Raw genomic sequence first — 27557 nt, forward strand, 5'->3', positions numbered from 1 at the left:
CTCATTAGGTGGCTAATAATGTGCTTTACATATTTAAATTCTACCTTTCCCTGCAGAAAGGTGTGTTGGATCGAACATGATGTACACAGACACAAACAAAAGACTGCAGTTTTTCCTTTCCAGCAATGTTTCAGTCTTGCTTTATTACTCGGCTTTTCGTTTCTTGCATCTTAAGTGGAATCCTTCAATATATGCATTTATTTCGGATATCTGACGGTATTTTTGGATTTTTGGAGTGGGCTAAAAAAATCTTAACAAATCCTTGATTTTTTCTCTGATTAATTACGTCTGCCGGTGCGTCTACCACTTATTTTTTTCCTGCAGGCCTTCTCTCTACACGCAAACTTAACCATCGCTATCAAATCAACTTGCGCGCTTACTGTGGAAGTCTGCTCTGATGGGTTTCGTTAGTGCTGGTTATCTTCTAGTCCGCAGAGCGAGATAGGGGCCGTGGAAATAACCACGGCGCATTGTTCTTCTTTGTATAAAACGTTCAGCAGGCGAGCAAACCTGCGCTCAGTTAGAGGCACCCCAGGTCATCATGAAGCTGTACCTCATCCTTGCGTTCACTGGATCCGCACTTGGTAAGTCTGACGAGCAATGCTTGCGCGCATTAACTACGTTACTCACTCCTGTTGTTAGCAAAAGCAAAGCAAAACAATTCATTTTGAAGCGTGTAGAATATCGTTCCTTTACTATCTGCCCCGAAAGGTGATCGGCAGTGATTAACACTCTTTTCCCAGTCGCATTAAAAACTAAGGATAATCGGCGCTCCAGTACTACTGAAAGTGTCTCGTGCGCCGATGAACTGAGCTAATACGAAGCACTTTTTGAAATTTTTCTTCAGTGCAAGTGAAACCATCATTGCATTCTAACATCTACGCACAGCATAAATAACCGGGAGTGGAAAAGCAACCTTTAGCTGGTTGCGCATTACCTTTCAAATCCTTAACGCTACGTAGAAATAAATAAAGCAATGCTGTGAGACGCTCACTGCAATAAGTTACTCTGCACTCGTAGCGCCATCGAGACACACAGTAACTTAACTGTACCTAAGGCTACTAAGAGCAGGGCCGTATTGTGTAGCGATCCACTCCTTACCCATTCAATCTCGTCCTCTGCTGTCTGTCCCTGCTCCATTTGTCATAGGATGTTCGAGCAGACGTCACGCTGGTAGTGACAAAATAATTCCCATGGTGCCATCTGCTTGGATAAACACCCTAGCGCTACTAAGAGCTGGGCCGTATTCTGTAGAGATCCACTTCTTACCCATTACATCTCGTCCTCTGCTGTCGGTCCCTGCTCCCATTGTCATAGGATGTTCGAGCAGACGTCACGCTGGTAGTGACAAAATAATTCCCATGGTGCCATCTGCTTGGATGAACGCCATAGCGCTACTAAGAGCTGGGCCGTATTCTGTAGCGATCCACTTCTTACCCATTCCATCTCGTTCTCTGCTGTCGGTCCCTGCTCCCATTGTCATAGAATGTTCGAGCAGACATCACGCTGGTTGTGACAAAATAATTCCCATGGTCCCATCTGCTTGGATAAACGCCCTAGCGCTACTAAGAGCTGGGCCGTATTCTGTAGCGATCCACTTCTTACCCATTCCATCTCGTCCTCTGCTGTCGGTCCCTGCTCCCATTGTCATAGGATGTTCGAGCAGACGTCACGCTGGTAGTGACAAAATAATTCCCATGGTGCCATCTGCTTGGATGAACGCCATAGCGCTACTAAGAGCTGGGCCGTATTCTGTAGCGATCCACTTCTTACCCATTCCATCTCGTCCTCTGCTGTCGGTCCCTGCTCCCATTGTCATAGGATGTTCGAGCAGACGTCACGCTGGTAGTGACAAAATAATTCCCATGGTGCCATCTGCTTGGATGAACGCCATAGCGCTACTAAGAGCTGGGCCGTATTCTGGAGCGATCCACTTCTTACCCATTCCATCTCGTTCTCTGCTGTCGGTCCCTGCTCCCATTGTCATAGAATGTTCGAGCAGACATCACGCTGGTTGTGACAAAATAATTCCCATGGTCCCATCTGCTTGGATAAACGCCCTAGCGCTACTAAGAGCTGGGCCGTATTCTGTAGCGATCCACTTCTTACCCATTCCATCTCGTCCTCTGCTGTCGGTCCCTGCTCCCATTGTCATAGGATGTTCGAGCAGACGTCACGCTGGTAGTGACAAAATAATTCCCATGGTGCCATCTGCTTGGATGAACGCCATAGCGCTACTAAGAGCTGGGCCGTATTCTGTAGCGATCCACTTCTTAAACATTCCATCTCGTCCTCTACTGTCGGTCCCTGCTCCCATTGTCATAGAATGTTCGAGCAGACATCACGCTGCTTGTGACAAAATAATTCCCATGGTCCCATCTGCTTGGATAAACGCCCTAGCGCTACTAAGAGCTGGGCCGTATTCTGTAGCGATCCACTTCTTACCCATTCCATCTCGTCCTCTGCTGTCGGTCCCTGCTCCCATTGTCATAGGATGTTCGAGCAGACATCACGCTGGTTGTGACAAAATAATTCCCATGGTCCCATCTGCTTGGATAAACGCCATACCGCTACTAAGAGCTGGGCCGTATTCTGTAGCGACCACTTCTTACCCATTCCATCTCGTCCTCTGCTGTCGGTCCCTGCTCCCATTGTCATAGGATGTTCGAGCAGACATCACGCTGGTTGTGACAAAATAATTCCCATGGTCCCATCTGCTTGGATAAACGCCATAGCGCTACTAAGAGCTGGGCCGTATTCTGTAGCGATCCACTTCTTACCCATTCCATCTCGTCCTCTGCTGTCGGTCCCTGCTCCCATTGTCATAGAATGTTCGGGCAGACATCACGCTGGTTGTGACAAAATAATTCCCATGGTCCCATCTGCTTGGATAAACGCCATAGCGCTACTAAGAGCTGGGCCGTATTCTGTAGCGATCCACTTCTTACCCATTCCATCTCGTCCTCTGCTGTCGGCCCCTGCTACCATTGTCATAGGATGTTCGAGCAGACATCACGCTGGTTGTGACAAAATAATTCCCATGGCCCCATCTGCTTGGATAAACGCCATAGCGCTACTAAGAGCTGGGCCGTATTCTGTAGCGATCCACTTCTTACCCATTCCATCTCGTCCTCTGCTGTCGGTCCCTGCTCCCATTTTCATAGAATGTTCGAGCAGACATCACGCTGGTTGTGACAAAATAATTCCCATGGTCCCATCTGCTTGGATAAACGCCATAGCGCTACTAAGAGCTGGGCCGTATTCTGTAGCGATCCACTTCTTACCCATTCCATCTCGTCCTCTGCTGTCGGTCCCTGCTCCCATTGTCATAGGATGTTCGAGCAGACATCACGCTGGTTGTGACAAAATAATTCCCATGGTCCCATCTGCTTGGATAAACGCCATAGCGCTACTAAGAGCTGAGCCGTATTCTGTAGCGATCTACTTCTTACCCATTCCATCTCGTCCTCTGCTGTCGGTCCCTGCTCCCATTGTCGTAGGATGTTCGAGCAGACATCACGCTGGTTGTGACAAAATAATTCCCATGGTCCCATCTGCTTGGATAAACGCCATAGCGCTACTAAGAGCTGGGCCGTATTCTGTAGCGATCCACTTCTTACCCATTCCATCTCGTCCTCTGCTGTCGGTCCCTGCTCCCATTGTCATAGGATGTTCGAGCAGACATCACGCTGGTTGTGACAAAATAATTCCCATGGTCCCATCTGCTTGGATAAACGCCATAGCGCTACTAAGAGCTGGGCCGTATTCTGTAGCGATCCACTTCTTACCCATTCCATCTCGTCCTCTGCTGTCGGTCCCTGCTCCTATTTTCATAGAATGTTCGAGCAGACATCACGCTGGTTGTGACAAAATAATTTCCATGGTCCCATCTGCTTGGATAAACGCCATAGCGCTACTAAGAGCTGGGCCGTATTCTGTAGCGATCCACTTCTTACCCATTCCATCTCGTCCTCTGCTGTCGGTCTCTGCTCCCATTGTCATAGGATGTTCGAGCAGACGTCACGCTGGTAGTGACAAAATTCCCATGGTGCTATCTGCTTGGATAAACGCCCTAGCGCTACTAAGAGCTGGGCCGTATTCTGTAGCGATCCACTTCTTACCCATTCCATCTCGTCCTCTGCTGTCGGTCCCTGCTCCCATTTTCATAGTATGTTCGAGCAGACGTCACGGTGGTTGTGACGAGATAATTCCCATGGTGCCATCTGCTTGGATAAACGCCCTAGCGCTACTAAGAGCTGGGCCGTATTCTGTAGCGATCCACTTCTTACCCATTCCATCTCGTCCTCTGCTGTCGGTCCCTGCTCCCATTGTCATAGAATGTTCGAGCAGACGTCACGCTGGTAGTGACAAAATAATTCCCATGGTGCCATCTGCTTGGATAAACGCCCTAGCGCTACTAAGAGCTGGGCCGTATTCTGTAACGATCCACTTCTTACCCATTCCATCTCGTCCTCTGCTGTCGGTCCCTGCTCCCATTGTCATAGGATGTTCGAGCAGACGTCACGCTAGTTGTGACAAAAGAATTCCCATGATGCCATCTGCTTGGATAAACGCCCTAGCGCTACTAAGAGCTGGGCCGTATTCTGTAGCTATCCACTTCTTACCATTCCCACCTCGTCCTCCGTCCTCTGCTGGCGGTCCCTGCTCCCATTTTCATAGGATGTTCGAGCAGGCGTCACGCTGGTAGTGACAAAAACATGCCCGTGGTGCGATCTGCTTTCATAAACGCGTTTAGAGCCCGTGTCGCACTGGGCGAGCGGCACCGACGCCCACGAGTGTCGGAGCCCGACGGCACGTTTGACAAGCCCGACGAGCGTTGTCGTCGGTAATTCCGTTTCGTAGGAAGGAAGGGAAAACTTTATTTTACTCTAGTGCTTTTTCCTTCGGCCTGAGGGCATCTTCAGAGACGTTCTCTCCTTAACTCCCACCAGCGGCATGTGATTGCTTTTTGTGATACTTTCTTATTGTCTTTCAGCCGTAAAAAAAATTGGCCCCATTCATTTCCTATCTGTCAGAATAACAAATTAAAGTTAAAAACTAATAAATATGCACCAAAAAAATTCCTTACGCTTTCCCTCATTTCGGTGATTATTGACTTCCTCCAGACAATGGCGAAGAGTCAGAATTATTGCACCGCCATGGTACCTTTCTGCGCGTATTAACTACCATGCATTGCTATTGCTCTCAATTTAAGCAGCTTTCAGACGCCGCTTAAATCAAACCTGCGCATAACTATCTGATATACCAATTATGAACTTCCCTTTGCAGCCGATTATTGACGCTAAGTTCCTTCCTAAAACATTCCTATAAATAAATAGCATGTTCCAATTTACCGACTAATTTGGGTGAGTTTCATAACATGACTCCAGCACATCCCCATTCTAAGCACGATTATTGCCGATAATCCCCATTTTGCAAACTATCTTTTTGCACAGATATACTATGAGGCTACTGCTTGCCTCAAGCTCTACATACTCGAGTATGCTGCGCCTTCTAAGTTTAGTGGGAGGTTTGTCTTCACAATCACAAATAAGCCTGAGCTTTGCACATTATTCCCTCAAATGACGTGCTAAAATCCTTGCCTACGTTATTTAGGCAGCCGATAGCATCGGTAACGCAGAGTACTCTGGTTTTCTGGCATCCGATGGCACTTAGATTGCGTAAACAACAGACTTCAAAGAGTACAACTTCAAAATGGCTAAATGTCACAGCCACAGATGTGCTTAACATTATGGGTCAGCAAGACGGGGCACGCTGCCCAGATGTGTGCCCATTGCCTTTTGCAGTCGAAAGGCATCTCGAAATTGCAAGGCATGTCGCTTACTTAAGGATAGTCATTGACAACATTGTAAATACTTTCAGTTATTCCGAACTTTTTCTTTCCTAGCAGCTACAAAAATTGAAAGCCAGTGCGCCCTGCAGCCCGATCCTGGATTCTGCAAAGCTCGGCTGCCGAGGTGGTTTTTCAACACGGTGACTGGCAAGTGCGAGAAGTTCTCCTACAGCGGTTGCGGGGGCAACCAGAACCGATACCTGATCAAGGAAAAATGTGAACGGATATGTATGCCTGCAACACGTGAGTTTGTACTCGGTGTCAGCGGAGATTTGCATTTATCACGCTGCGCAAGTTCTCTCACCTAGTTAAAAGCTAAAAGAAGATGCCAAAATAGCCTGCACCGGATATATCGCACCTTAATATATAGGATTGTTGCTTATACGTATCCAGTAGTAAAAAAATTGCGTATAGAAGAATGTCATGCCGAGATATAGCAGTATGATTCGCGCTTATCAAAGTCCCTTTCCTCACCTGCGGTCACATTATCGGTCTCGAACAGAGTCTGCTGTAGGATTTTACACGCGTGCTTGCTTATTTGTTAGTTTGAAACTTTCAAATTTTCTGGAGAGGTTTTTTTTTGCACAGGTTTTGAAGTTTCTCTTCCTAAAGTTTGTTTTTATTTCTGGCTAAGAAACAGTTTAGAAATCTCGAGAGCCAAAATGAACCCTTTGCTTTATTCGCGCAGTAAATTTTGCGTGTTTTGTTTTTATAACACAACAGATACGCGCATTAATGTGGATGTACACACGCTATCGCACATAATTTTGTTTATAGGAAATGGAATCACGTTCTCAATTACATAGTAATTTATATGTTTGCTTTCGCGACCTCTGCTTCTAGGCAAATGGTTTAAAACACAAATTACCTTCAAAGAGCCATGCCTCTATAACAATTTTTTTCCTTTTTCAGAAAACAATCTGGTGCTGAGTGCGTTCGGTGACAAGAATGCTAGGAAACCGGGTAAGCAACAAATAGCTCATATCACTGAAGGAAATTGAAATTATTTTTCCGCAGTACCTGGCGGGTCTTTCATTTGATTATTAAGCATTTTGGATTCTGGCACGTAGCAAGTTTTCGCTGGTCATTTATTTATTTTGAGTTGTGAAATAATTAGCACGCTCTCAGACAGGAGCTCAGGCTATGCTTAGAAGGTCATTTTTGAGGAGAAGAAAGACGCAGTAAATGTTCTACTTCTCGGTGGGCACCTGAAACGCGCCGTGGACGAAGGCATCAAAAAAGGAGTGAGAGAAAAATGAGAGAACAGGTGCCGTAGCGCAGGGCTGTGGAATAATTCCGACCACCTGGGGATCTTTAAAGTGATCTGACACCGCACAGCACACGGGCGCGTTGTGCGTTTCGCTGCCTTCGCAACGCGACCGGGTTCAAACCCCGTATTCCGGACTGGTAGCCAGAATGCTCCGAGGCCTTTTTTTGGAGAGTGAAGGAACAAAAGAGCTTTTAATAAAACATTTACAAGCGGTCAGATGAAATAAACACAGAACGAAGGGGATACAAGTGCCCCACCTCAAGTGTGGAGCCCATTAACGATGGGTCTCTCCAACGGACTTTCCACAGAACAGACATAGATGCTGAACCATGACGACACGCACTGCTTGAGTGCCATCTGTTGGGGCAGAAGCGTACACCAGACCTGGTTCGGCACTGTAAAATCGGAGAAACACGACGTTTCCTTCCCACCTCGTAATTTGCCTTGACAAAAATGGTTTGGTTTCAGTTTGATTTTATAGAGTTTAACGTCCCAAAGCGACTCAGGCTATGACGGAAGCTGTAGTGGAGGGCTCCGATGACCACCTAGGGTTCTTTAACGTGCACTGATATCGCACAGCACGCGGGCATCTAGAATGTCGCTTCCATCGAAATGCGACCGCCGCGGCCGGTATCCTGGAGCGCGTCTTTCGGGTCAGCAGCCGAGCGCCATAACCACTGAGCCACCGCGGTGGCACACTTGATAGAACTCCTCACGTGGGTAATATGCATCGGAGAAAAGTGTATTTGCACGTCCTCTTTGTCAACCGTGGTCAGACCGCATCCCTGGTGACCATTATTGCTGACCTTCCTTCTCTTACTGCGGCTGAAGTCGCCGTTGCATCACAAAATTTTCTAAGGGATTATCCCTTTCCGCTCACTTCGTCACACCGGCTGCAGCAGAAAGCGGCCGTATTAAACCTAATTACCCTTGGGTTTTTTTGAACAGTTGTGTGATTGAATAGAGTTTTGACTGAGATTGCCAGAACTAATTCGAACACCTATTCAACTTCGCATCATTGGCTTGGTCGCAAACTCCTATTTTCTTCTTAACGACATCTCGTTAAGTGCTATATCTCACATATAAAGACCGCTTTTGGCTGCTGCTTTCTTTTGGCTCCTTCAAACCCCGCTTGAAATCTTAGGTTTCTTGGTGTTCCCGTCTTACCAGAAAGAATACGATTGTTAAGAGCCTGAGAGTAATAGAAGTTAGAAGCAATGTTTCTGACAAAAAGGATAAAAAAAAAAGCCCTTCGGACACAAGGCGCACGTCCTGTTTCCTCTTTTGTGCTTTCTTCGCTCATGCTCTCACGTGTAACTTGGATAAAGCAAGGCAGCAATAATAGCTCTAAAACCAAAAGCCCTTATCGGAATGCGTTAAATCAGTCACAATGGCTCATAGATGTGTATTCTTAAGTATTTGTAGTCGGCTGCTCTTTATCACTTTACCATAAATTGGTTTTGTGCAACTGAAACGTAAGAAAACAATTTTTAAAAAAGAAGGCTTATTTGTCGTTTTTTTTATTTCGCTGCCAATGCTCCCTTTCTCTCAATACCCCTCCCCTTTTGCACATGCCAAGATGGAAACATAATGCGAATGTCAGTTGTAACAGATGGCTAAGGTAAAGCGATAGCGTTTGAAAGCAGTCTATTGGATGTCCATTTGAAATAACTGAATGAATACGTCATGCGCATATCAGGAGCCGTTTGCCAAAGCGTCTTGAATGTGCCCAGGTGAGATTGTGGTCATAACTGGTAACATGCCGTCTTGTTTCAGTAATACATAGGAGATGAAGGTGAACACTACGCTTGTATTCCACAAATGCGTTTTTGTACTCATTCCAGCCGTTTTGTGCTGACGCTGCTCATGCAGGGAATAGCACACGACGACCTCGACACCTCAAAGCGACCGCAGCTCTCGCGTGAGCCCGCTCCGCTCTCTGGCGCGTCGGCGCTGTTTCCAAACTGACCCTCTCTAGAAACGTTGGTGATCAGCGATCGCGGGACGTCTTTCCGCTTCCCGTGAGGCATAACACGCATCAGTGACGGTATGGAAGGTTCCAGAGGCATGCAGAATGTCTGACACTGATTAGCCCACTGCGAGCGACGTCACACATTAGACCGGAAGAGACGTCACAAGACGTCACCCAAATCGGAGAACCCTGAAGGAGAAAAGTAGAGTTCCACCCGGACGCAGGTTCCGCAGTGAGAAATGAAACGAAGACGACGCGCACTTTTGTACAGATCGCGTGCCATCTGTGTTCGCAGCGACGTATAGGTTTTGGGCTGGCCGTAGTATGCCGACGGAACTATTCCGCATTGCAGCATGCAGTTTTCTTCCCGTTCAATTTGGTTTGGTTGGTTGGTTTATTGGGGTTTAACGTCCCAAAGCAACTCAGGCTATGAGGGACGCCGTAGTGAAGGGCTCCGGAAATTTCGACCATCTGGGGTTCTGTAACATGCACTGACATCGCACAGTACACGGGCCTCTAGAATTTTGCCTTCATCGAAATTGGGCCGCCGCGGCTGAGATCGAACCCGCGTTTTTCTGGTCAGCAGCCGAGCGCCGTAACGACTGAGCCACCCCTGCGGGGCTATTCGCTCAATTAATACGGTCGTAATTAGAACCTATGATTACACACACGACTGTTAGCATACAGTCGTAAGATACGAGCTTGCATGAAAGGCTAAGCGAGAAATATAGAAATCCGCGCTGTTAGACAATGGGTATAAACGCTCCTGTGTGGCATAGCGCTGCAATGACTCGCAACCAAAGCAAAGCAGGTTCGAATCCCAACTGAAAGTCTCCAAATATTTTGTTTAGGCAAAACCATTTACTTTAAAAAGCTTCATCATTTGAGTAAAAACAGCACCTTTAATTATATTACACTACTTGTTTCTTAATGACTTTCATTCCACAGATCCATGTGTGGCATCATATTTCGCGTGACCTCATGTGTGACGTGAGTTCCACTGCGTGACAACTCCGAAGAGACGACGCCGCTTGTTCCGTGCAAAGGAAGCCTTAACGTCATCGCGTAAATGTAGATCCGAGCCACACGTCTTCTCAGCTCAGAGCGCACAAGAGTCCACCCCACGAACAGTCCACCTGTTCCTGCGTCAGGCTTAGCGCCCCTTGCAGGGGTGACCCTGCTTAATGTTTTAGGAGTGGCTTTGACGGGATCGAGATCGCGCACAATCAGTGTCTGGAATTTTCCGTTGTTGTCCACAATCGCATCCTCGCCCTTGTTGGTAGCCACAGCGTAGCCTGGCGGCGAGCTCGCGGCTGAGGAGGATGGCGTGTTTTCTTTGGCACACGTTCGGCGTCACACTATTGGCACGTGGTTAGCACCAACCGCAATGCTCGTGTGACGTCTACGTGCGAATGGCTTTACCAGTGGCCTGCATCTGTTGGTCTCCTACAGGCCCGGTAATAAAAGTGGCAAGGCTGTAGCGTTTAACTATTGAACTGGAATCTCAGGCCATGTTTGCAACAGAAAGACGCACAAGGGACGAGGACAAAAAGGAACGTGAAGCAACAGGAAAAGCGCATGTCTTGTTGCTTCACGTTCCTTTTTGTCCTCGTCCCTTTTGCGTCATTCTGTTTCAAGCATGGCTACGAACTAAGACATGATGTTGGGCTAGTCGGTTCATGGTTAGAGCGAAACAAAACTGCGCGAAGAAGACGGGACAAAAGAAAGGCACGAATACATACACACAAAGCGCAGACTCTTGACTGACACGTTGACAGTGCGATGACGTTAACATAGGTAGTTGCCGCTTGTCCCTTGTTCATAGGAAGAGTGGTAGAGCCCAGAGTAGAAGAAATGTATCGAAGTAAGACATGATGTTGGGCTAGTCGGTTTTATGGTTAGAGCGAAACAAACTAGCCACTAGCCCAACATCATGTCTTACTTCGATACATTTCTTCTACTCTGGGCTCTACCACTCTTCCTATGAACAAGGGACAAGCGGCAACTACCTATGTTAACCTCATCGCACTGTCAACGTGCCAGTCAAGAGTCTGCGCTTTGTGTGTATGTATTCGTGCCTTTCTTTTGTCCCGTCTTCTTCGCGCAGTTTTGTTTCGCTCTAGCTACGAACTAACTAGCCCAAACGAAAGTACTTGTGGAATCTCGGGGTTTGACAAAAGAAGCGCTAACCTCCAACTCAAAATGCGGCTTGAATACTCTTGCGTGCATCCGCCGCAATCGCGCAGCCCATATTTTGCACTACATACACGCTGCACTCTTGTCTTGCGCGCTGCAGTGGGTAGTTAACTGCCATGCCCAAAAGCTGTAAAAATATATATTGAAAACCACTTGTATTATTCTGCTATGTAAAGCGATATCAGGTTATCAAATAAACTAGTTTTTCATCACTTTCAGTTTCCTGATTTGCAAAGCTTTGTACTCAAATTTATCCCAAAGAAAATGTACTACATTTAGCATGTCCCAATGCGGGAGGAAATACAGCCCACTGCTGGAAGCATCAATTCCGTGAAATATCGCCATTAAAGCGATATCATAATAAATCCATTATGTATCACATTGCTACTATTTGAAATCGTTTAACGATAAGCGGTAAAATTCACTTTTTCTGACCCTGCAGTAAGAGTGGCCGTTAGTTATAATGCTGCAAAATTGAACTTAAAGTTACAATCTAGGAAACAAATTTTTCGCGAACAGTTCTTGAGACTTTTTGTGCAATTCAATACCCCCTGAAATTCTAATTCCCAAACTAATTAGAGATTGCAGAATGTCATGTCTAGTGCTGCCATTTATTTTAGGATAGTCACTTCGTATAACTGGGACCTAATTTCTGCAGTAATGGATGCCTTGACGCCGCTCACTTTAGTATCCTCCACGCTTGATACCTTGTTGCTGCTCGAGATACTGTTAGGGCACAATTTTCAATGGGCTCGGTCAATATAGCCAATCCAGTTAAAAACTCTTCGCCCTGAAAAAAAAAAGATATCAAGCACACTTTATACAACGCGACTGAAAAAGCGGTTTTGTTACCGTGAAGAAAACTTGCGTGTGTTGCCGAAATTTTTGATCGGCGCTTTTGGAACCTGTCTAAAGTTTGCACTGCTGGAACGCTATCGTAGCACACGCCTTTCCGCTACTATTTTAGAAAGTGTTTTGACCAGCCAAATGTTCGTCCAGAACATTTTTTTAATCTATCCTAACATATTCGATCATTGCAAGGGTTGAAGAGCGGGCTAGTTGGGAGTTCATCTTGGGGAAAACACAGCGCATTCCTAAGACAAGGACGAAGAAAGACAAGACAATACAGCGCTGACTTCAACTGATTATTTTATTGTGAGGCGACATATATATATAGTAATAGGATGATGTCTGGTTACTAGAAGCTACATTATGTGACTATTAAGGTATTACATGGCCACCTTCATCAAATGATAATGGACCATCGCTATGTTCACCAATTATGCACTAAGAAAGTGTCATGCAAGGGTGGAAGAGCGCGCTAGTTGGTAGTTCATCTTGGGGAAAACAAAGGAAGGTCGAAGGAAGGCAAGACGATACAGCGGTGTGTCGTCTGGCCTTCCTTCGTCCTTGTCTTAGTAGTACGCTGTGTTTTTCTCCAATATTCCATCCTTCTGGAACAATTAAAGTAATGTTGATAAGTGAAGGCAAATGTACTGTAAAAAAGACATGTACATCGATACCAGGAAATGACTTTTCATGAATATATTCAGGGAAATGTACTCGGTCGTAGAGTTGTGATCACTTATGATCCACATTCAGCTATATGAAGCTTTATCAGCTCATCTGTCATTGTGGAAAAATTATTTTTCTTTACAGCCTTCGATGGGGCCGTATGCAGCAGGCCGCCATACAGGGGCCTTTGCAAGGCGCGTGTCCCTCGTTTCTACTTCGACCCAACAAGCAGACTCTGCCGCCCGTTCATCTACGGCGGGTGCGGTGGCAACGGGAACAATTTTGCTACTGTGCGTGACTGCATGGCAGCGTGCGGGTAAGGCCCGCTGCATTACAACAGGCCGCGTTAGACGAAGACTGTGTCCTACACTGTATTTTCTGTCGATAACTGGGGAAAGTGTACTCAATAATAAATCAAGAAATCTACTTCCAAACGATTGTTGCACTCTGCGGAGGTTTGCGAATGACTGGGATTTTTAATTTCTGACGTGTTTGCAGTTTGATGCAATTCAAATAAAAACTGCTTCTTGAAGCCCGGGTTTGCTTTTCTTTCCTGTAAAAATATTTATTGCTTCCAACCGCATAGCTGTGCACAAGACCTAAGAATACCATCAAAGCCTGCTTTGAAATGCACTATAAGTTATCACTATAATGCTAGCACATAGCACATTGACTGTTGAAATCAGCTCTCCGCATGAAATGATGACGCGAGCATTCCGCAGGCGCATTTTTTTCACGAACACACACACAAAAAAAACTCTTTCCTGCGACTCAGCATCAATCCTTCAGTGAAAGTAGTTATAGCTCCTCGTGCGAGAAATGACGCTCGATTAGAAAAAAAACTATCAGAGAACATAAAAAACTGAACGAAAAGGTTGCCCCTTTCCCGACGGTGATGAGCGATGTCACTTTAACACATCCTCATAAGTACACATCATGACTCTTGATTGCTTTAAGGTCCTAATTTACATGTATTATTGTTTCCTCTGATGTCTCATGAATCACGGAACCTCTAAAGCGCTCGTTTCACAAAAAGCCAAGTGAAAACACACACACCTTCTTGATCTCCTCGGGGACATTGTGCGTTAGTTTCGCATGACTGGCTTCGAACACTTTTAACAAATATTTTGAAACGCAGCTCTTCGCAGCACACCCCATCAAGGCGTCAACAAGGCTCGGGGCAAATTAGCCGCTGGCGGAACAGAGTCTCTTTGATCGGATTTCATAAAGCCAACGTTTTTTGACATACACTGACCAAAATAGCCGCTGTGAATTGATGCTAAAGGCGCTGTTTTCATTGTTCACATTCGCTTGCACAAAAGAACCTCTCATTTCAACGCGCATAGTTATCATCATAGTTGTGGTTACCACTGCCGGCTCACGGTGAACATAGGGTAATTGGCATATACAAGCAAGGAGGAAAAGGGTACACAAAAAGCGCTGCTCTGCGACTGATTTTTATTCCAAAGAAGGCGCACGTTTTATAGCTTCAAACCGTCGTATACCAATGACTGTACACCCTCCAAAATCCTGCCTTCTTTCTCAAGTTGATTGATGGGACACTAACACCTTGTGTACACATCTCGTATTTGTTTTCGTGGGCGCAGTGCCATTTTTTGATCACGACTGACGGACTCGTCGAACAACGCACTCTCTTTGAGGTCCTTATTTATATGCGTTATTGTTTCTCCCGATGTTTTACAAATCTCGGAAAGAGAAAAGAGCATAGGCCTCTAAAGCGCTTGTTTCTTATGAAGCCAAGTGAAAACACATATACGTTGCTGATCTCCTCGAGGACGAAAAAATATTACTATCAACCTGAAACTTTCCAGAATTATTGTAGTTTCGCATGCTGATTTCAAATATGCAGTTAGATTTACTCTCTGGTCTATAGATCACATTTTATGCTAATTACTGTGTCTGACTGTTATGAAAGCAATAGAAAAAGAACTCCTTCTAAGAAGCAGTTTAACATTTTTTAATCATGTCCCTGGAAGCCTAATTTTTAAAATAAGACTTGTTTCATTATTTAGTGTTCACTCTGTAGTGGAGGGCTCCGGAAATTTCGCCCACCTGGGGTTCTTTAACGTGCACTGACATCGCACAGTACACGGGCCTCTAAAATTTCTCCTCCAAAGAAATTTTAGAGGCCCGTGTACTGTGCGATGTCAGTGCACGTTAAAGAACCCCAGGTGGGCGAAATTTCCGGAGCCCTCCACTACGGCGTCTCTCAGCCTTAGTCGCTTTGGGACGTTAAACCCCATAAACCAACCAACCAAAGTTATAAACGTTCAAATTTTCAAGTCTTTAACTGAAAGCTGCCTTTCTGCGATAACTATAAAATTTTGAAATGTTTGGTTCGGTTTATTGGGGTTTACTTGTTTACTTGTTGTGCTGCTCACCCAGCAGAGGAAATTACTCACCAGTCAACTTCTCTCAGGTATTCACGGAACAAATTTGCGAAGAGTTTGAGTTCAAATTTTATGGAGAACACCTTACCAATCTCCGAATTTTCTGATGAAATAGTCTTCCGGAGTAACCCAGTGGACGCATTCTAGAAGGCAATTGAGTACCTAGGCAGTAGGTCCCTCGGATGATCTAAAAATTTATCTGCAAAAAATTACAGCGAACTTCTAAAATCTGGAAAGGGGACAACAGATTACAACAGCGAGCGAAGCATTGGTAGCGGTAAGGGGAGTACGTCTACTTAAGACGGGAATTCACGTCTCATTCAAACCACGTCCGTGAAAAAACTAGGCGAATAAGAATGGGCTAGAGCACATTTGACCGGCTTAGTCAGGTCATGATTAGTGGCTCACCAGTATCACTCGAGGTGAAAGTAAGAACAGATATGTCTTGCCAGTAGTCACCTGTTGGGAGGAAACTTCAAGGCTCTCGAAATAGCTTAAATTTATGACAGTGCTGCGAAGTATGGAAAGAAATATGATATATGTAAGATTAAAGAACAAGAAGACGGCATAATGGGTTAAGCAGGAAACTCGAGTTAATGATATCCTATTTGAAATCACGAAAAAAATTTATATGGGCAATGAGAGAAAAGAGTCAGACGGGAGGATGAGGTCAGGAGTTTTGCGGGATTAAGGAAACCACAACTGCGCAGGGTAGAGATAAGAAGAGTTGCGTGTGGAGTGGCTGTGGTTAGGTTGATGACGATTATTTTTTTCTTCCTGAACCTACGTTATGAATTTTTTTTTAGCTAACAACGTTTGTGATCAACAAACGTCAAAAAATCATGTTTACTCAGTATTTGTGCAGGCGTAGACGTTGGCTAAAGCAGGAGAGACTTTTCATCGAAAAAAAAGCACTTACTAGCGTAAATAATACGCTTGATATGAATTTAATTAAAAAAGGAGCACAGATCACAATTCGACATCGCTAAAGTTTTTCAAAAATAATTTTCCAATTTTGACATGAAACCGTTTGATCAAATACATCCATGGGAAATGAGATCCACTCGCTTACCGTTCGAGGGGGAAAAAAAACATACTTGTAAGCGTATTTTTCTGCCCGAAATTGGGACAAGTAAATATTCATCACTGTGTTGCATTTTTCACTGTGTAGCATTACATGACTGTCACACTCTGTGCCCTGCCCAAGGCCATTTCTTCCTCTCGATTTCCTCTAGGGTGTCAATAACCCGCGTTTGTTCCCTCACACACCATGCCCACTGCCTGTCTCAACGTTACACCTATCGTTTTATTGCCATAGGTCACGGCGTGGTCTTTAACTTAAGCTTGATGCTTAAGTCATTAACGCGGGTTAATGACATGCTTGTCTAAATCTAGAAGAGATAATGCGCTTTGCAGGCGATGTAATGGGAAGGCAAGATAACCGCTTGTGCTTAAACGGATACCGCATAAAATTGAGACTTTCTAGCAGATCGCCGAAATTCGATTCAGAAGGTGCGATTGTCTAAAGCTGCAGTCTTTAGTTCGTGTATTTTTACGCGGATGGCGCTGTTTTGTAGGTTCTGTGCGCGCGCGCCAGTTTTCGCCTGCCCAGGCAGGAGGCGTGCACGACGTCACACGTCTCGCGGCGGCTCGCTCCCGTCAGACCGGGCTTCCTTCGGTTCAGCTGACGCGCCTCGAATCTCAGAGTTCGCGGCATGGAAATGTGAAACCGATCGAAAGTCTTGAAAGTGGCAGGGGGGGTAACGATTGTTAAGAGATCGGAAGCGGGCGGAGTGGGTGAGGGAACAAACGCGGGTTAATGATATCCTAGTTGAAATCAGGAGGAAGAAATGGGCTTGGGCAGGGCATGTAATGCGATAACCGCTGGTCCTTAAGATAACCGCTGGTCCTTAATGGTAACGGAGTGGATTCTAAGAGAAGGCAAGCGTAGCAGGGGGCGGCAGAAAGTTGGGTGGGCGGATGAGATTGAGAAGTTTGCGGAGACACAGTGGGCGCAACTGGCGAAGGACAGGGTTAATTAGAGAGACAGGGCAGAGGCCTTTGCCCTGGAGCGGGCGTAGTCAGACTGATTATGATGATGATATGGAAATGACCATGGACTAGAGACACGGCTACAACCCAGCCACCTAATCGAGCGAGGACGAGTAAAATGAGCCCGGAGGATGACATATCGCCCAGGCGCGCGCCCCAAAGTGGTTGCTCTGCATATTTTAATCTACTTTGATACGACATAGAAAACGTTTCCTGATTTCGGTATTAAAAGCTCTCCTTTGCCGAAAGTAAGACAAGTCATCACCTTCATTCATTGCTCCAGTCACGCAAAAATAGCAGCTGCGGCGCTGCGCGGCTGCTATTAGCAGAGTCAGTGCGCGATAATTTAAAAGCAGCCAACTTAATTGCATCCGCGTAGCAAAAAACTATGCAGCACGCAGTTCTTGTGACTGGAGCATTGTTACTGCGCTCCCAGACCTGCGTGCGTAATTTCCACGAACGGGATCTGGCGCGCGATACTCGTGGTAATGGCCTGTTAGTATATTGCAAGCGTTGTTACTTTCTGATGGTCTCGGGCATGAGCGAAGAACCTCTCCGCTTAGTTTTTCGTATATTGGCGCTTACTTGCATGAGAACACTATTGCACAATATATTTCTTTTTCTCCTCGTCAAGCATACCTATATGTTGAAAAATTTCAGCGCACACAGGACTGGGACAAACAAGAGAACACCACAAGCGCTGACTCGCAACTAAGCGTTTATTCGCAAACGCAGAAAATATATGCTCACAATAAAAACAAAAACATCAATACTTATGCAATCACGCAGGCGCGTCCAGATATGAAAATTCCCGTTCACGCAGGACAACAGATGGGTCACTGACACATGTAGGCTGATTTTTATAGATATAATATGCTTCTGATATCTCTCTAGTCAATTGATTAGGATGCCTAAACAAAACAGTTGTTTTATCGAGTAAAGGATTACAGCCCCTGCGTTCCATACAGTGCTTAGCAAGATTCGAAGAAGGCGGTTTTCCCAACGACAAGTTGTGCTCTTGTAAGCGAACATTCATGCAACGGCCAGTTTGACCGACATACGTGCGCCCACAAGACAGCGGAATCTGGTACACTACACCTTTTTCGCATTTTATGTACCGGTTTACATGGTTCACATGCACACCTTCCGCTTATCACGAACAGCACAACCAGAGCGCTTGTCAGCCGTGGCACAAATACTCCCAATTTTTTTCGGGGCCGAAAAAATTACGTCCACATTACATCTCTTGCCCACATTTTTTAGTTGATGTGAAAAGCGGTGAACATATGGAAGAACCGCTACCTTCTTTTTCTTTCCTTCATCTGCACTCCCAGTGATGGCCTGTTGGCATCCTTAATTCTTTTTAACACCTTATTGCAGGCAAGAGTCAAGACATTATCTGGAAAACCAGCCAACCATAATCTATTTACTTGCTCAGAAAAACTATCATTCAAAGAGTGAGTGCACGACTTGAGTAAAGAAGACCACAAAAATGCCACAGCAATAACACATTTAACAATTTTTGAATTACCCGATTGAAAATTTAAAAGGGGCTTAACCGACCTTGGTAAATACATCCAGCATACATAGTCCTGCTTGAAAGAAAGTCTAATATCCAGGAACTGCATACACTCTTTTGTGGGGGTTTCATCTGCGCCTATAAAAGCCTATAAAAGCCTATAAAAGCAGCAAGCTCCTTGTAGGCTCATAATTCTAACATTGCATCAAACTGGGCTCGTAGTTTTTCTTTTCTTTTCTCCTATCGGATGTACTGAATGAAGAACACTTAAGGAAACAATCTGAGCTTTTTAAAAATTTTGTTCCTTATATGTAGCGCAAATGCACATTTGTGCTCTCTAAAAAACGTTGCTGAGAAAAGAGCTACTTTAAGCAAAACATTGCGTAAATATAATTACTAAATACAAAATAAACCTTTTGTAATCCTTGCATTTTTTACACTTTCACTTTTCTTGTAATCACTGTTTCTAAGGAGTATTTGCGCATAATGTCATTAACATGGATTTCATATCAATCTTGGTACAGCGTATTTAGCGCTACCGATTCGGGAGCCTTGCCCCACTGTAAAACACCGTCCATCCTTTATCGCCATAATAATCAAGGCGAAAGTATGGGAGAGTTGGTATATCTCTGGATGAATGCAGAAGAAAACAGCAAACAGTGCGTTAGACTAGCACTAGCGCTGACGTGTTTGTCTCTGCACATGTCCTTCTTCCTTGCTCTTATTTTTATTTTCTCTACATTCAGTAAGAAATAGATGTTTTGAGCTATCACCGTAATTAAACGTAGTGCAGCGATTAAGGGTAGCAGGAACAGATGTCCAATGGTAAATGCTTATCAGAGCGTTCTGAAAAAAAGTAAATGCTATACAAAATGCACGGCGAACTGCTAACAAAGAAAAGAAACAAGACACTGTCACATGATCTGAGGCCCTGTTCCAGATTTCCCACCAAGAACTCTGCCAGATTCCGCAAGTATCAAGTACAAGTTCGCCTCTTTCACCGATATGCCATAACGTTTTAAGCGCTCCGTACTCACAGGGCCTCTAGAAGCCGTCCCTGTACGAATGCGTAAGCAGAGCCCCCATAATCTTCGTACAAGCGCATGCATTCATTTCACAGCAAACCGACGAAAAATACCGCGATAACCTAGCAGGTGTCGCAATTGTTTTCAAAAAGCACGTTTTTCACGTTTTTTGAACATTTCACAACGGAATCTGAGAGAAAATTGTTTAAAAAATATACAGAGCGCATATTCATGACATCAAGAGAATAAGGACGTTATTTTTTTAATGCTGTAGCGTCATCGGGACTTACTTAATAAAGGCGCTGACAAAAAGTAAAATCAGAATGAGGTCACCTAGTCATGGGCGTCCGGAAGGGGGGGCAAGGGGGGGCGGTTGCCCCCCCTTGGAATTACGGATATTATTTATGCCCTAGTAGAAAACAACTACAAACCTACCGCCTCCCCCACCCCCAGACATCGGGTGCACCCCCCTGGAAAAAGTTCTGCGGACGCCCTTGCACCTAGTTGCTGCCACTGCAGCCGAGTCAAACTGGTCGCAGGATGATATTCTCCTTTTCGTTCCCCAGCTACCCGTTCTCTTTTTTCGGGCTCTTTATAGAAATACAGGGTCTGTTCTGAAAGTAGTAGGACTGGTTTTTTCCTGGGCGAATGGGCGGACGAGAAGCGGTCTGCGCGCGCAGGATCGTTGAAGAGGGTTATTGGGAATGCTGGGGAAAATCGCCAGTCGGCTCTCGGCCGTTGAAGAGGGCAAGTCGCTTGTACTGTGAACCCCTGTCGAAACGTCTCGTCACGCAGAATCATGGAGCGTTTAGTGGATCAGCGATACGCGATCAAATTTTGCGTAAATCTTGGTAAAACGGGCAAACAGGCTCACGACATGATTAAGGAGGCCAACGGTGACGCTGCCATGGGTATATCAGGGGCTTTTGAGTGGAACAAGCTGTTCCGAGAAGGTAAGGAAAGAGTGGATGACTACGACCGCTCCGGACGCCCTTCGACCAGCAAGGCCATCAAAAATGTGTAGCAAGTTTGGTTTGGTTTGGTTTATGGGGTTTAACGTCCCAAAGCGACTAAGGCTATGAGAGACGCCGTAGTGAAGGGCTCCGGAAATTTCGACCACCTGGGGTTCTTTAACGTGCACTGACATCGCACAGTACACGGGCGTCTAGAATTTCTCCTCCAAAGAAATTCCAGCCGCCGCGGCCGGGATCGAACCCGCGTCTTTCGGGTCAGCAGCCGAGCACCATAACCGCTGAGCCACCGCGGCGGCTGTGTAGCAAGTGAAACATTTACTGAACAGTGATCGTAGGATAAGTATCAGAATGATTGCTGATGACTAGAGCATTCCTCAAACCGAAGTTTTTGAGATCGTGACAGAAAACATTACCATGAGAAAAGTGTGCGCGTAGTCAGTACCGGGAGTGTTGTCAGAGGAGCAAAAGGCCAACCGGAAAGCGATCTGCCAGGATCTTCTTCATCATGTGAATGAGGACCCCGATTTTTGCCCAGCACAAGAAAGCAACGCTGCCTCAGCCCCCTCCCTACAGCCCCGACTTAGCTCCGCAAGACTTTTTTCCATTCCCGAGAATAATATTGACGCTCAAGGGGAAGCATTACGGATCGGTAGAGGTGGTTCAACCGGCCGTGACGAGGGAGCTACACAGCATTCGGGTCCAGGCGTTCCTGGAGGCGTGTGAAAACTGGAAAACTAATTGGCAGCAGCGCGTAGGTGCGGAAGGGTGCTACTTTAAAAAATTCTAATCGTTCGTGCTTTTCTCATGAATAAATTTTATTTCAAAAAGTGAGTCCTACTACTTTCAGAACAGACCTTGTACACAATTAGAACACAATTAGGGCGACCAGTTTTTCGGAACAGATAAAATTACCCCGTATTTAAAAACGTACACCTTTCCTTCTGCTGCTATAATTCAAATGAAGGAAGATAATGGGACAACAATTCACAAGGCACAACAGCGGAGGCTACACAGAGAAAAGAAAGTACACGAGACACACACAGCGCTGTGTGTGTCTCGTCTACTTTCTTGTCCCTGTGTAGCTTGCGCTGTTCTGCCTTGTGAAGAACCAACTAGCCCGCGGTGGGTTATTCAAGGACAACAATGATTTGTTCATTTTTTAGACGTGTGAGAGGTAACAAATAAACTTCGTTGAATAAACCAAAATGCTGTAGTATCTGTAAGGAGATAGCGCCACCCAGCGTCGTTTGTGAGGAGAAGAAGAAAAAGCACGAGGAGCGCGTGCGGAGGGGAACGCTGGGACAGGTAGAAAGGGATAACGTGGCAGAGAAGAGAAGAGCGCGGTGGGCGACGGACGTGGACGAGTTCTGCTGGCTCCCCGAGTTCCGGGCTTGGGCCTCAGCCGCAGACGTCCGGGCCACCAGACCTGGACATCCATCGTCGAAGGAAAGGCACTGGAAGGGGGACAAAAGAAGCGCTGTTTCAGAACTAAATTTTATTGTTCAGTCCACCTTCCAGTGACTTTCGTCCCTCCACGCTGACTTTTCCGCCAAACTGAGCTGCATCCAACTCGCCCAACTCATCATAATTCTGCATAATATTTCTCTTGATCTACTACTTCTTCCAGTCTGCAGGCTTCCTCCGAGCTCACCAGGGCACAAAAACCGATGGGTTCCTCGCCACGCTAGCTGAGGAGAGGCTAAGGGCTTCGCGAGGAAGTATAGCACGTTTTTCCTCTGCTAGTCTCCTTCTTACCGTACCTCCCGTGAGTCCCCCTTCCAGTGCCTTCCAGTGCCACCAGGCCCAGGCGCCACTCTTCTCTGTCCATCCGTCAGCTGCTCCACACAGGCCACCTCTGGTGCCTACGTGGCCTTTCCGGGATACCAGACCTGGAAACCGTGCTGGGAGCCCACAGACGCTGACGCTGCGGTAGCGTGGCATCGACATTGGAACGCCCAGAGATTCCCTGACTGTCCGACACCCAGCCAGTCCTCCCCGCTCGTTGCTCGAATGAGAGACAAGTAGTGTGACTTTTCTTTTTGACTGTCTTTCCTCTATTTTTCGTAAGCACTTTGTTCTGTTCCCCCGTGTGTTTTTCCCGTGTGTTGTTGCGTTGCTCTCTTGTTCCTTTTCTTTTTTTCACGCCCATACTGAAATTGGTTTCCTTTCCTATAAAAGCCGCCTCGTTTATTGTTTGTACTTTTGTGTTTCTGTAAAATACAACCTGCAATCTCCCACAATCCTCACAAATTTGGCGTCCACTACGACAGGACGAGGTCGGTTTTTATTTCTTTGCCTGTTGTGTTAATTTAGGAACAGTATGAGCGCTTCAGATTTGGTTGCTTTAGGCGAGCGCATGGGCTTGTGCGGCGCGGAGTTGCGAGCGTGGGTGGAGGACGAGCTTCGTAAGGCACGGGAAGAGAGAGCCGCTGAGCGTGAAGCTGCGAAGCAGAAATTGGAGTTAGAGGCATGGAATTTAGAGACGGAGAAGCAGAGATTGGAGTTAGAGGCGCGGAACTTGCAGCTAAAAATAACGCTCATGGAGGGTGGCGCAAATCCTCCGAGTGACCGTGGAGAGCGTAGCGTCGCACCGGCTTGCTCCATTAACCCGCACAGCCTCATACCACAGTTCAATGAAGCGCGGGATGACCTCGATGCCTACTTAAAGAGGTTTGAGCATGTGGCCACGGGGCAGGGTTGGCCAAAAGAAAAGTGGGCAACGGCGTTGAGCTTGTGCCTTGGCGGCGAAGCACTTAGGGTCTTCGGTCGGCTCTCGCCTGAGGATTCCGTGGATTATGACAAAGCGAAGCTTCCATTGCTTCAGAGGTTTAGGTTCACCGCGGATGGGTACCGGGAAAAGTTTCGCCAGAGCAAGCCCCAGGATGGCGAAACGGCCTCGCAATATGCTGCCAGGTTGCTTAGTTTCTTTGACCGTTGGGTCGAGATGCGGGAAGAAGGCCGCACTTTTGAGGTAGTTCGCGAGATGGTCGTGAGCGAGCAATTCCTGAACAACTGTCATTCCCGTTTAGCCCTTTTCTTACGTGAGCGGGAGGGCAAGACAGTTGGCAAGCTCGCGGAGGCTGCTGATCATTTTCTCGAGGCACAGGGGCAAAATAACTTGTTGTTCTTTAAAGAGCAGGGGGAGCATACGTTAAATAAGGCTAAGGACAAGGTTTCGGTTTCACAATCCCGCCTTCGGTGTTTTCTTTGCGAGAAGACTGGGCACAAGGCGTCGGATTGTCGGGCGAGGCCGAAGCAATTGTATTGCACCTGGTGCCGCGAGGTAGGACATGATGCCCAGTCATGCAAAGCTAAGAGACCAGGAGACCGTGAGGAGTCCACCTGTTGCATGACACCTCGATATTCACATCCCGATAACCCTGCAGAGGTAACGCGCGTAGAGGGCCAGTTAGGGGAGATGGTCTGTCCTTCCAACCCGGTGGAAACTGCTATGCCCGTGGGGCACGGTGAGGTCTTCGGCCAGCCTGGTTCGGTATTACGGGATACGGGCAGCACCGGCATTGTTGTGCCTGAGTCCCTTGTACCGGCAGCGGCACTTACAGGGAAAAAGGCTACATTATTCTTGGCCAATGGGACCCGGGTAGAAGTTCCGGAAGCGGAGGTGATGATTTCTTTACCATACTTTTCGGGTAAGGCCATCGCGCGGTGCTTGTCTACACCCCTGTACGACATCATAATAGGCAATGTCCCTGGCGCTAAACCTCCATTCTCGGTCGACCCGCCAGTTCTAACTGATCAGGCAGTTTCCCTTGCCATGACGAGTTCGGTCGATGTTCCTTCCCTTAAGGTGACAGCAAAGGTTTCAGAGAGTAGTAAAAGCCCCACTCTGAACACACTCCACTTGTCACGGCCGGAGTTTCGCCTCAAACAGGAAGAAGACCCGACCTTAAAGGTGTGTCGCAGGAAGTTGGGGCAAATATTTCGTGGCAAGGGACAGACCGCCCACTCTTTTGATACAGATGACGGTGTTCTTTTCCGAACATACCAAGTGTGTCCCGGCCGAGTCGTTGAGCAAGCGGTGGTACCGAAGGGCTTACGCACGCAAGTCCTTAAGTTGGCGAATAAGAGTGTATTATCCGGCCATCAAGGAATACGGAAAACAATAGCTAGGGTGCTCAGTGAGCTTTACTGGCCCGGTGTACAGGCTGACATTAAGAATTATGTCAGATCGTGTGATATGTGTCAACGGACTGTGTAGAAGGCAAGGGAGAACAGAGTGACTAACATCGTAGGACGGGAACATGTAAAATCATGGTGGAGACCGACGTCGGTTTGGAGAAAACGGTTTCACAAAAGAAAACGGAAGTACTAGCTGAAAGAGTTCTCGCGACGGTGAAGTGGTTTGATGTGAACAATGGAATACGGAAGAATGTAGCCCACACCTGTTCTTGTTGGAATTGTTTTTGTTTGTTCATGTTTGTTTTTGAGTGTCGGCTATCTACTTTTTATGCCTTCCGTGTTTCTTCGCCCTCTATGGACGCTTTACGTTGACATTTCATATACTCTCTGTGCTGTGTGTGCGAATGTCTGTGGACGCTTCGAGCATTGACGACCATCGGATTATGTGTGGCGTGTAGTGTGCGCGCTGTGGTGTGGTGTTCTGGGTGCGATCGTCGAACGTACGTGTCTGGGGTCACTCTCCTGAAGTTGAGTTCTTTCCCTTGGAAAAAACTTCCGAAGAGGGGGCCTTCTGTAAGGAGATAGCGCCACCCAGCGTCGTTTGTGAGGAGAAGAAGAAAAAGCACGAGGAGCGCGTGCGGAGGGGAACGCTGGGACAGGTAGAAGGGGATTACGTGGCATAGAAGAGAAGAGCGCGGTGAGCGACGGACGTGGACGAGTTCTGCTGGCTCCCCGAGTTCCGGGCTTGGGCCTCAGCCGCAGACGTCCGGGTCACCAGACCTGGACATCCATCGTCGAGAGCCTCAACCACCAGGCCCAGGCCCAAGTCACTCTTCTCCGTCCATCCGTCAGCTGCTCCACACAGGCCGCCTCTGGTGCCTACGTGGCCTTTCCGGGATACCAGACCTGGGAACCGTGCTGGGACCCCACAGACGCTGACGCTGCGGTAGCGTTGCATCGACATTGGAACGCCCAGAGACTCCCTGACTGCCCGACACCCAGCCAGTCCTCCCCGCTCGTTGCTCGAATGAGAGACAAGTAGTGTGACTTTCCTTTTTGACTTTCTTTTTCCTGTATTTTTCGTAAGCACTTTGTTCTGTTCCCCCTTGTGTTTTTCCCGTGTGTTGTTGCGTTGCTCTCTTGTTCCTTTTCTTTTTTTCACGCCCATACTGAAATTGGTTTCCTTTCCTATAAAAGCCGCCTCGTTTATTGTTTGCACTTTTGTGTTTGTGTAAAATACAACCTGCAATCTCCCACAGTCCTCACAGTAGCCCAGTGCAATTCGGGCAGTTCCGAGACGTGCATTGTTGTTTAAAATACAAATGCCTAATCAATTACCTTTAAGGGAAAGGACAATTACACGATTAACCTGCAAGGACACCAAAAGGACCAAAAATAAAAACGTTCCTCTATGGCGACGTCATGTGACTGTTGGTTTCCGTCATATGTAAATACTGTAGCTCATCATGGGCACAAAAACCAGGGACCGAGCACAGAAGTACCTACCCCCACCTAGTGTCACTACAAAAAGCATGATGGTACATTCGTTACAGTATCCTCCATACTTGGATCATAGAGCAGATCTCTGTGTGTGGCTACAGGGAGCAGTGCAAAAATACGAGGACGAACACCGAAGCTAACACGACAGGCGCCAAACTTTGAACAGTACGAGCCTTCTTTTCATGCGGAAGGACAGAATTCTAGCTCGACAGTTCTGCGCCTGCCCAGCTGGCTTCTGTGTTCGTCCTCGTCGTTAGCACTGCTCCTTCAAACCATGCACATGTCCCTCTAGCTACCACATGTCGAGCAAGGATGTTCTCCATCTGCATTCATTGTAAAACATTTTATTCGTCGGAAAGAGCTTGGTGCTGAGAGTCCGTCAGCGCAGTCGAAGATTCTGTCAGCCCACTCCACCGCTAGAACTTAGCTTCGTGTGTGAGACCTAGCCAGCGTGGTCTTCCACCGCTCGAGAGAAGGATCAGTAACTAGGTCACCCGGGACTGACTGTATTTTGATATCCCATGGGAGGTGATTAAATTTGGTTCCTTGGCCGCATTGCTTGTAATTCAGGTTGTATTGATACGGAAAACTGTTTGCGAGGAGTGATCGGATGGGTATTGATCTGGTATGTAGACGAGGCCACGTAACCTCCTGTTCTTTAGTCAGGCTTAGAGATGAAAAATTTCACGAAATTTTGAATGGCATGAAAAAAAACGTTTTTTTTTCATGTTTTTTTTTCATGAAAAATTGGAAATTTTGCAAAACGTGACAAAAACTGATTTATTTGCAACAGCACAACGATCAATAATAATGCTCCGAAGTTCAGTCGCATATGCAGTTATAGATGTCATATTGTGAAACGAGCTTCTTGTTCTATTGCACCGAGAAGATAAATAATGATTTGAACTTCAGGCGAATATGGAGATATAAATATCACATTTGTGGAACGAACTTCTTGTTCCATTGCACTGAGAATGGGAACATGAAAACTGATCGATAAGTCACTCTATAAGTTACTCCACGTTTCTCCACGTAAGTCACTCCACATTTTGTTAGATGGCAGTGCGAGTCCATCACGCTTGATCTCGTTTAGTATTACCAGAGTTTCAGGTGTTATTGTGTAGCCGTC

The 27557-nt window shown here is 46.5% G+C and overlaps 1 protein-coding gene across 1 annotated transcript in view; it reads left to right on the top strand.

Moving 5' to 3' along the window:
- The first annotated feature begins 541 nt into the window (after positions 1-541).
- LOC149334395 (boophilin-H2-like) overlaps positions 542-27557 on the top strand; it is a 35582-nt gene continuing 8566 nt past the window's right edge. The window contains exons 1-3 of the mRNA XM_089557913.1: positions 542-584; positions 5909-6097; positions 6767-6817. Of these exons, the coding sequence (XP_089414039.1) occupies positions 542-584; positions 5909-6097; positions 6767-6817 (283 nt within the window). The remainder of the gene's footprint in view (positions 585-5908; positions 6098-6766; positions 6818-27557) is intronic.

The sequence above is a fragment of the Amblyomma mixtum genome, chromosome 8 (genome assembly GCF_055824585.1).
Source record: "Amblyomma mixtum isolate Tamu chromosome 8, ASM5582458v1, whole genome shotgun sequence".
In the NCBI taxonomy this organism is placed as follows: Eukaryota; Metazoa; Arthropoda; class Arachnida; order Ixodida; family Ixodidae; genus Amblyomma; species Amblyomma mixtum.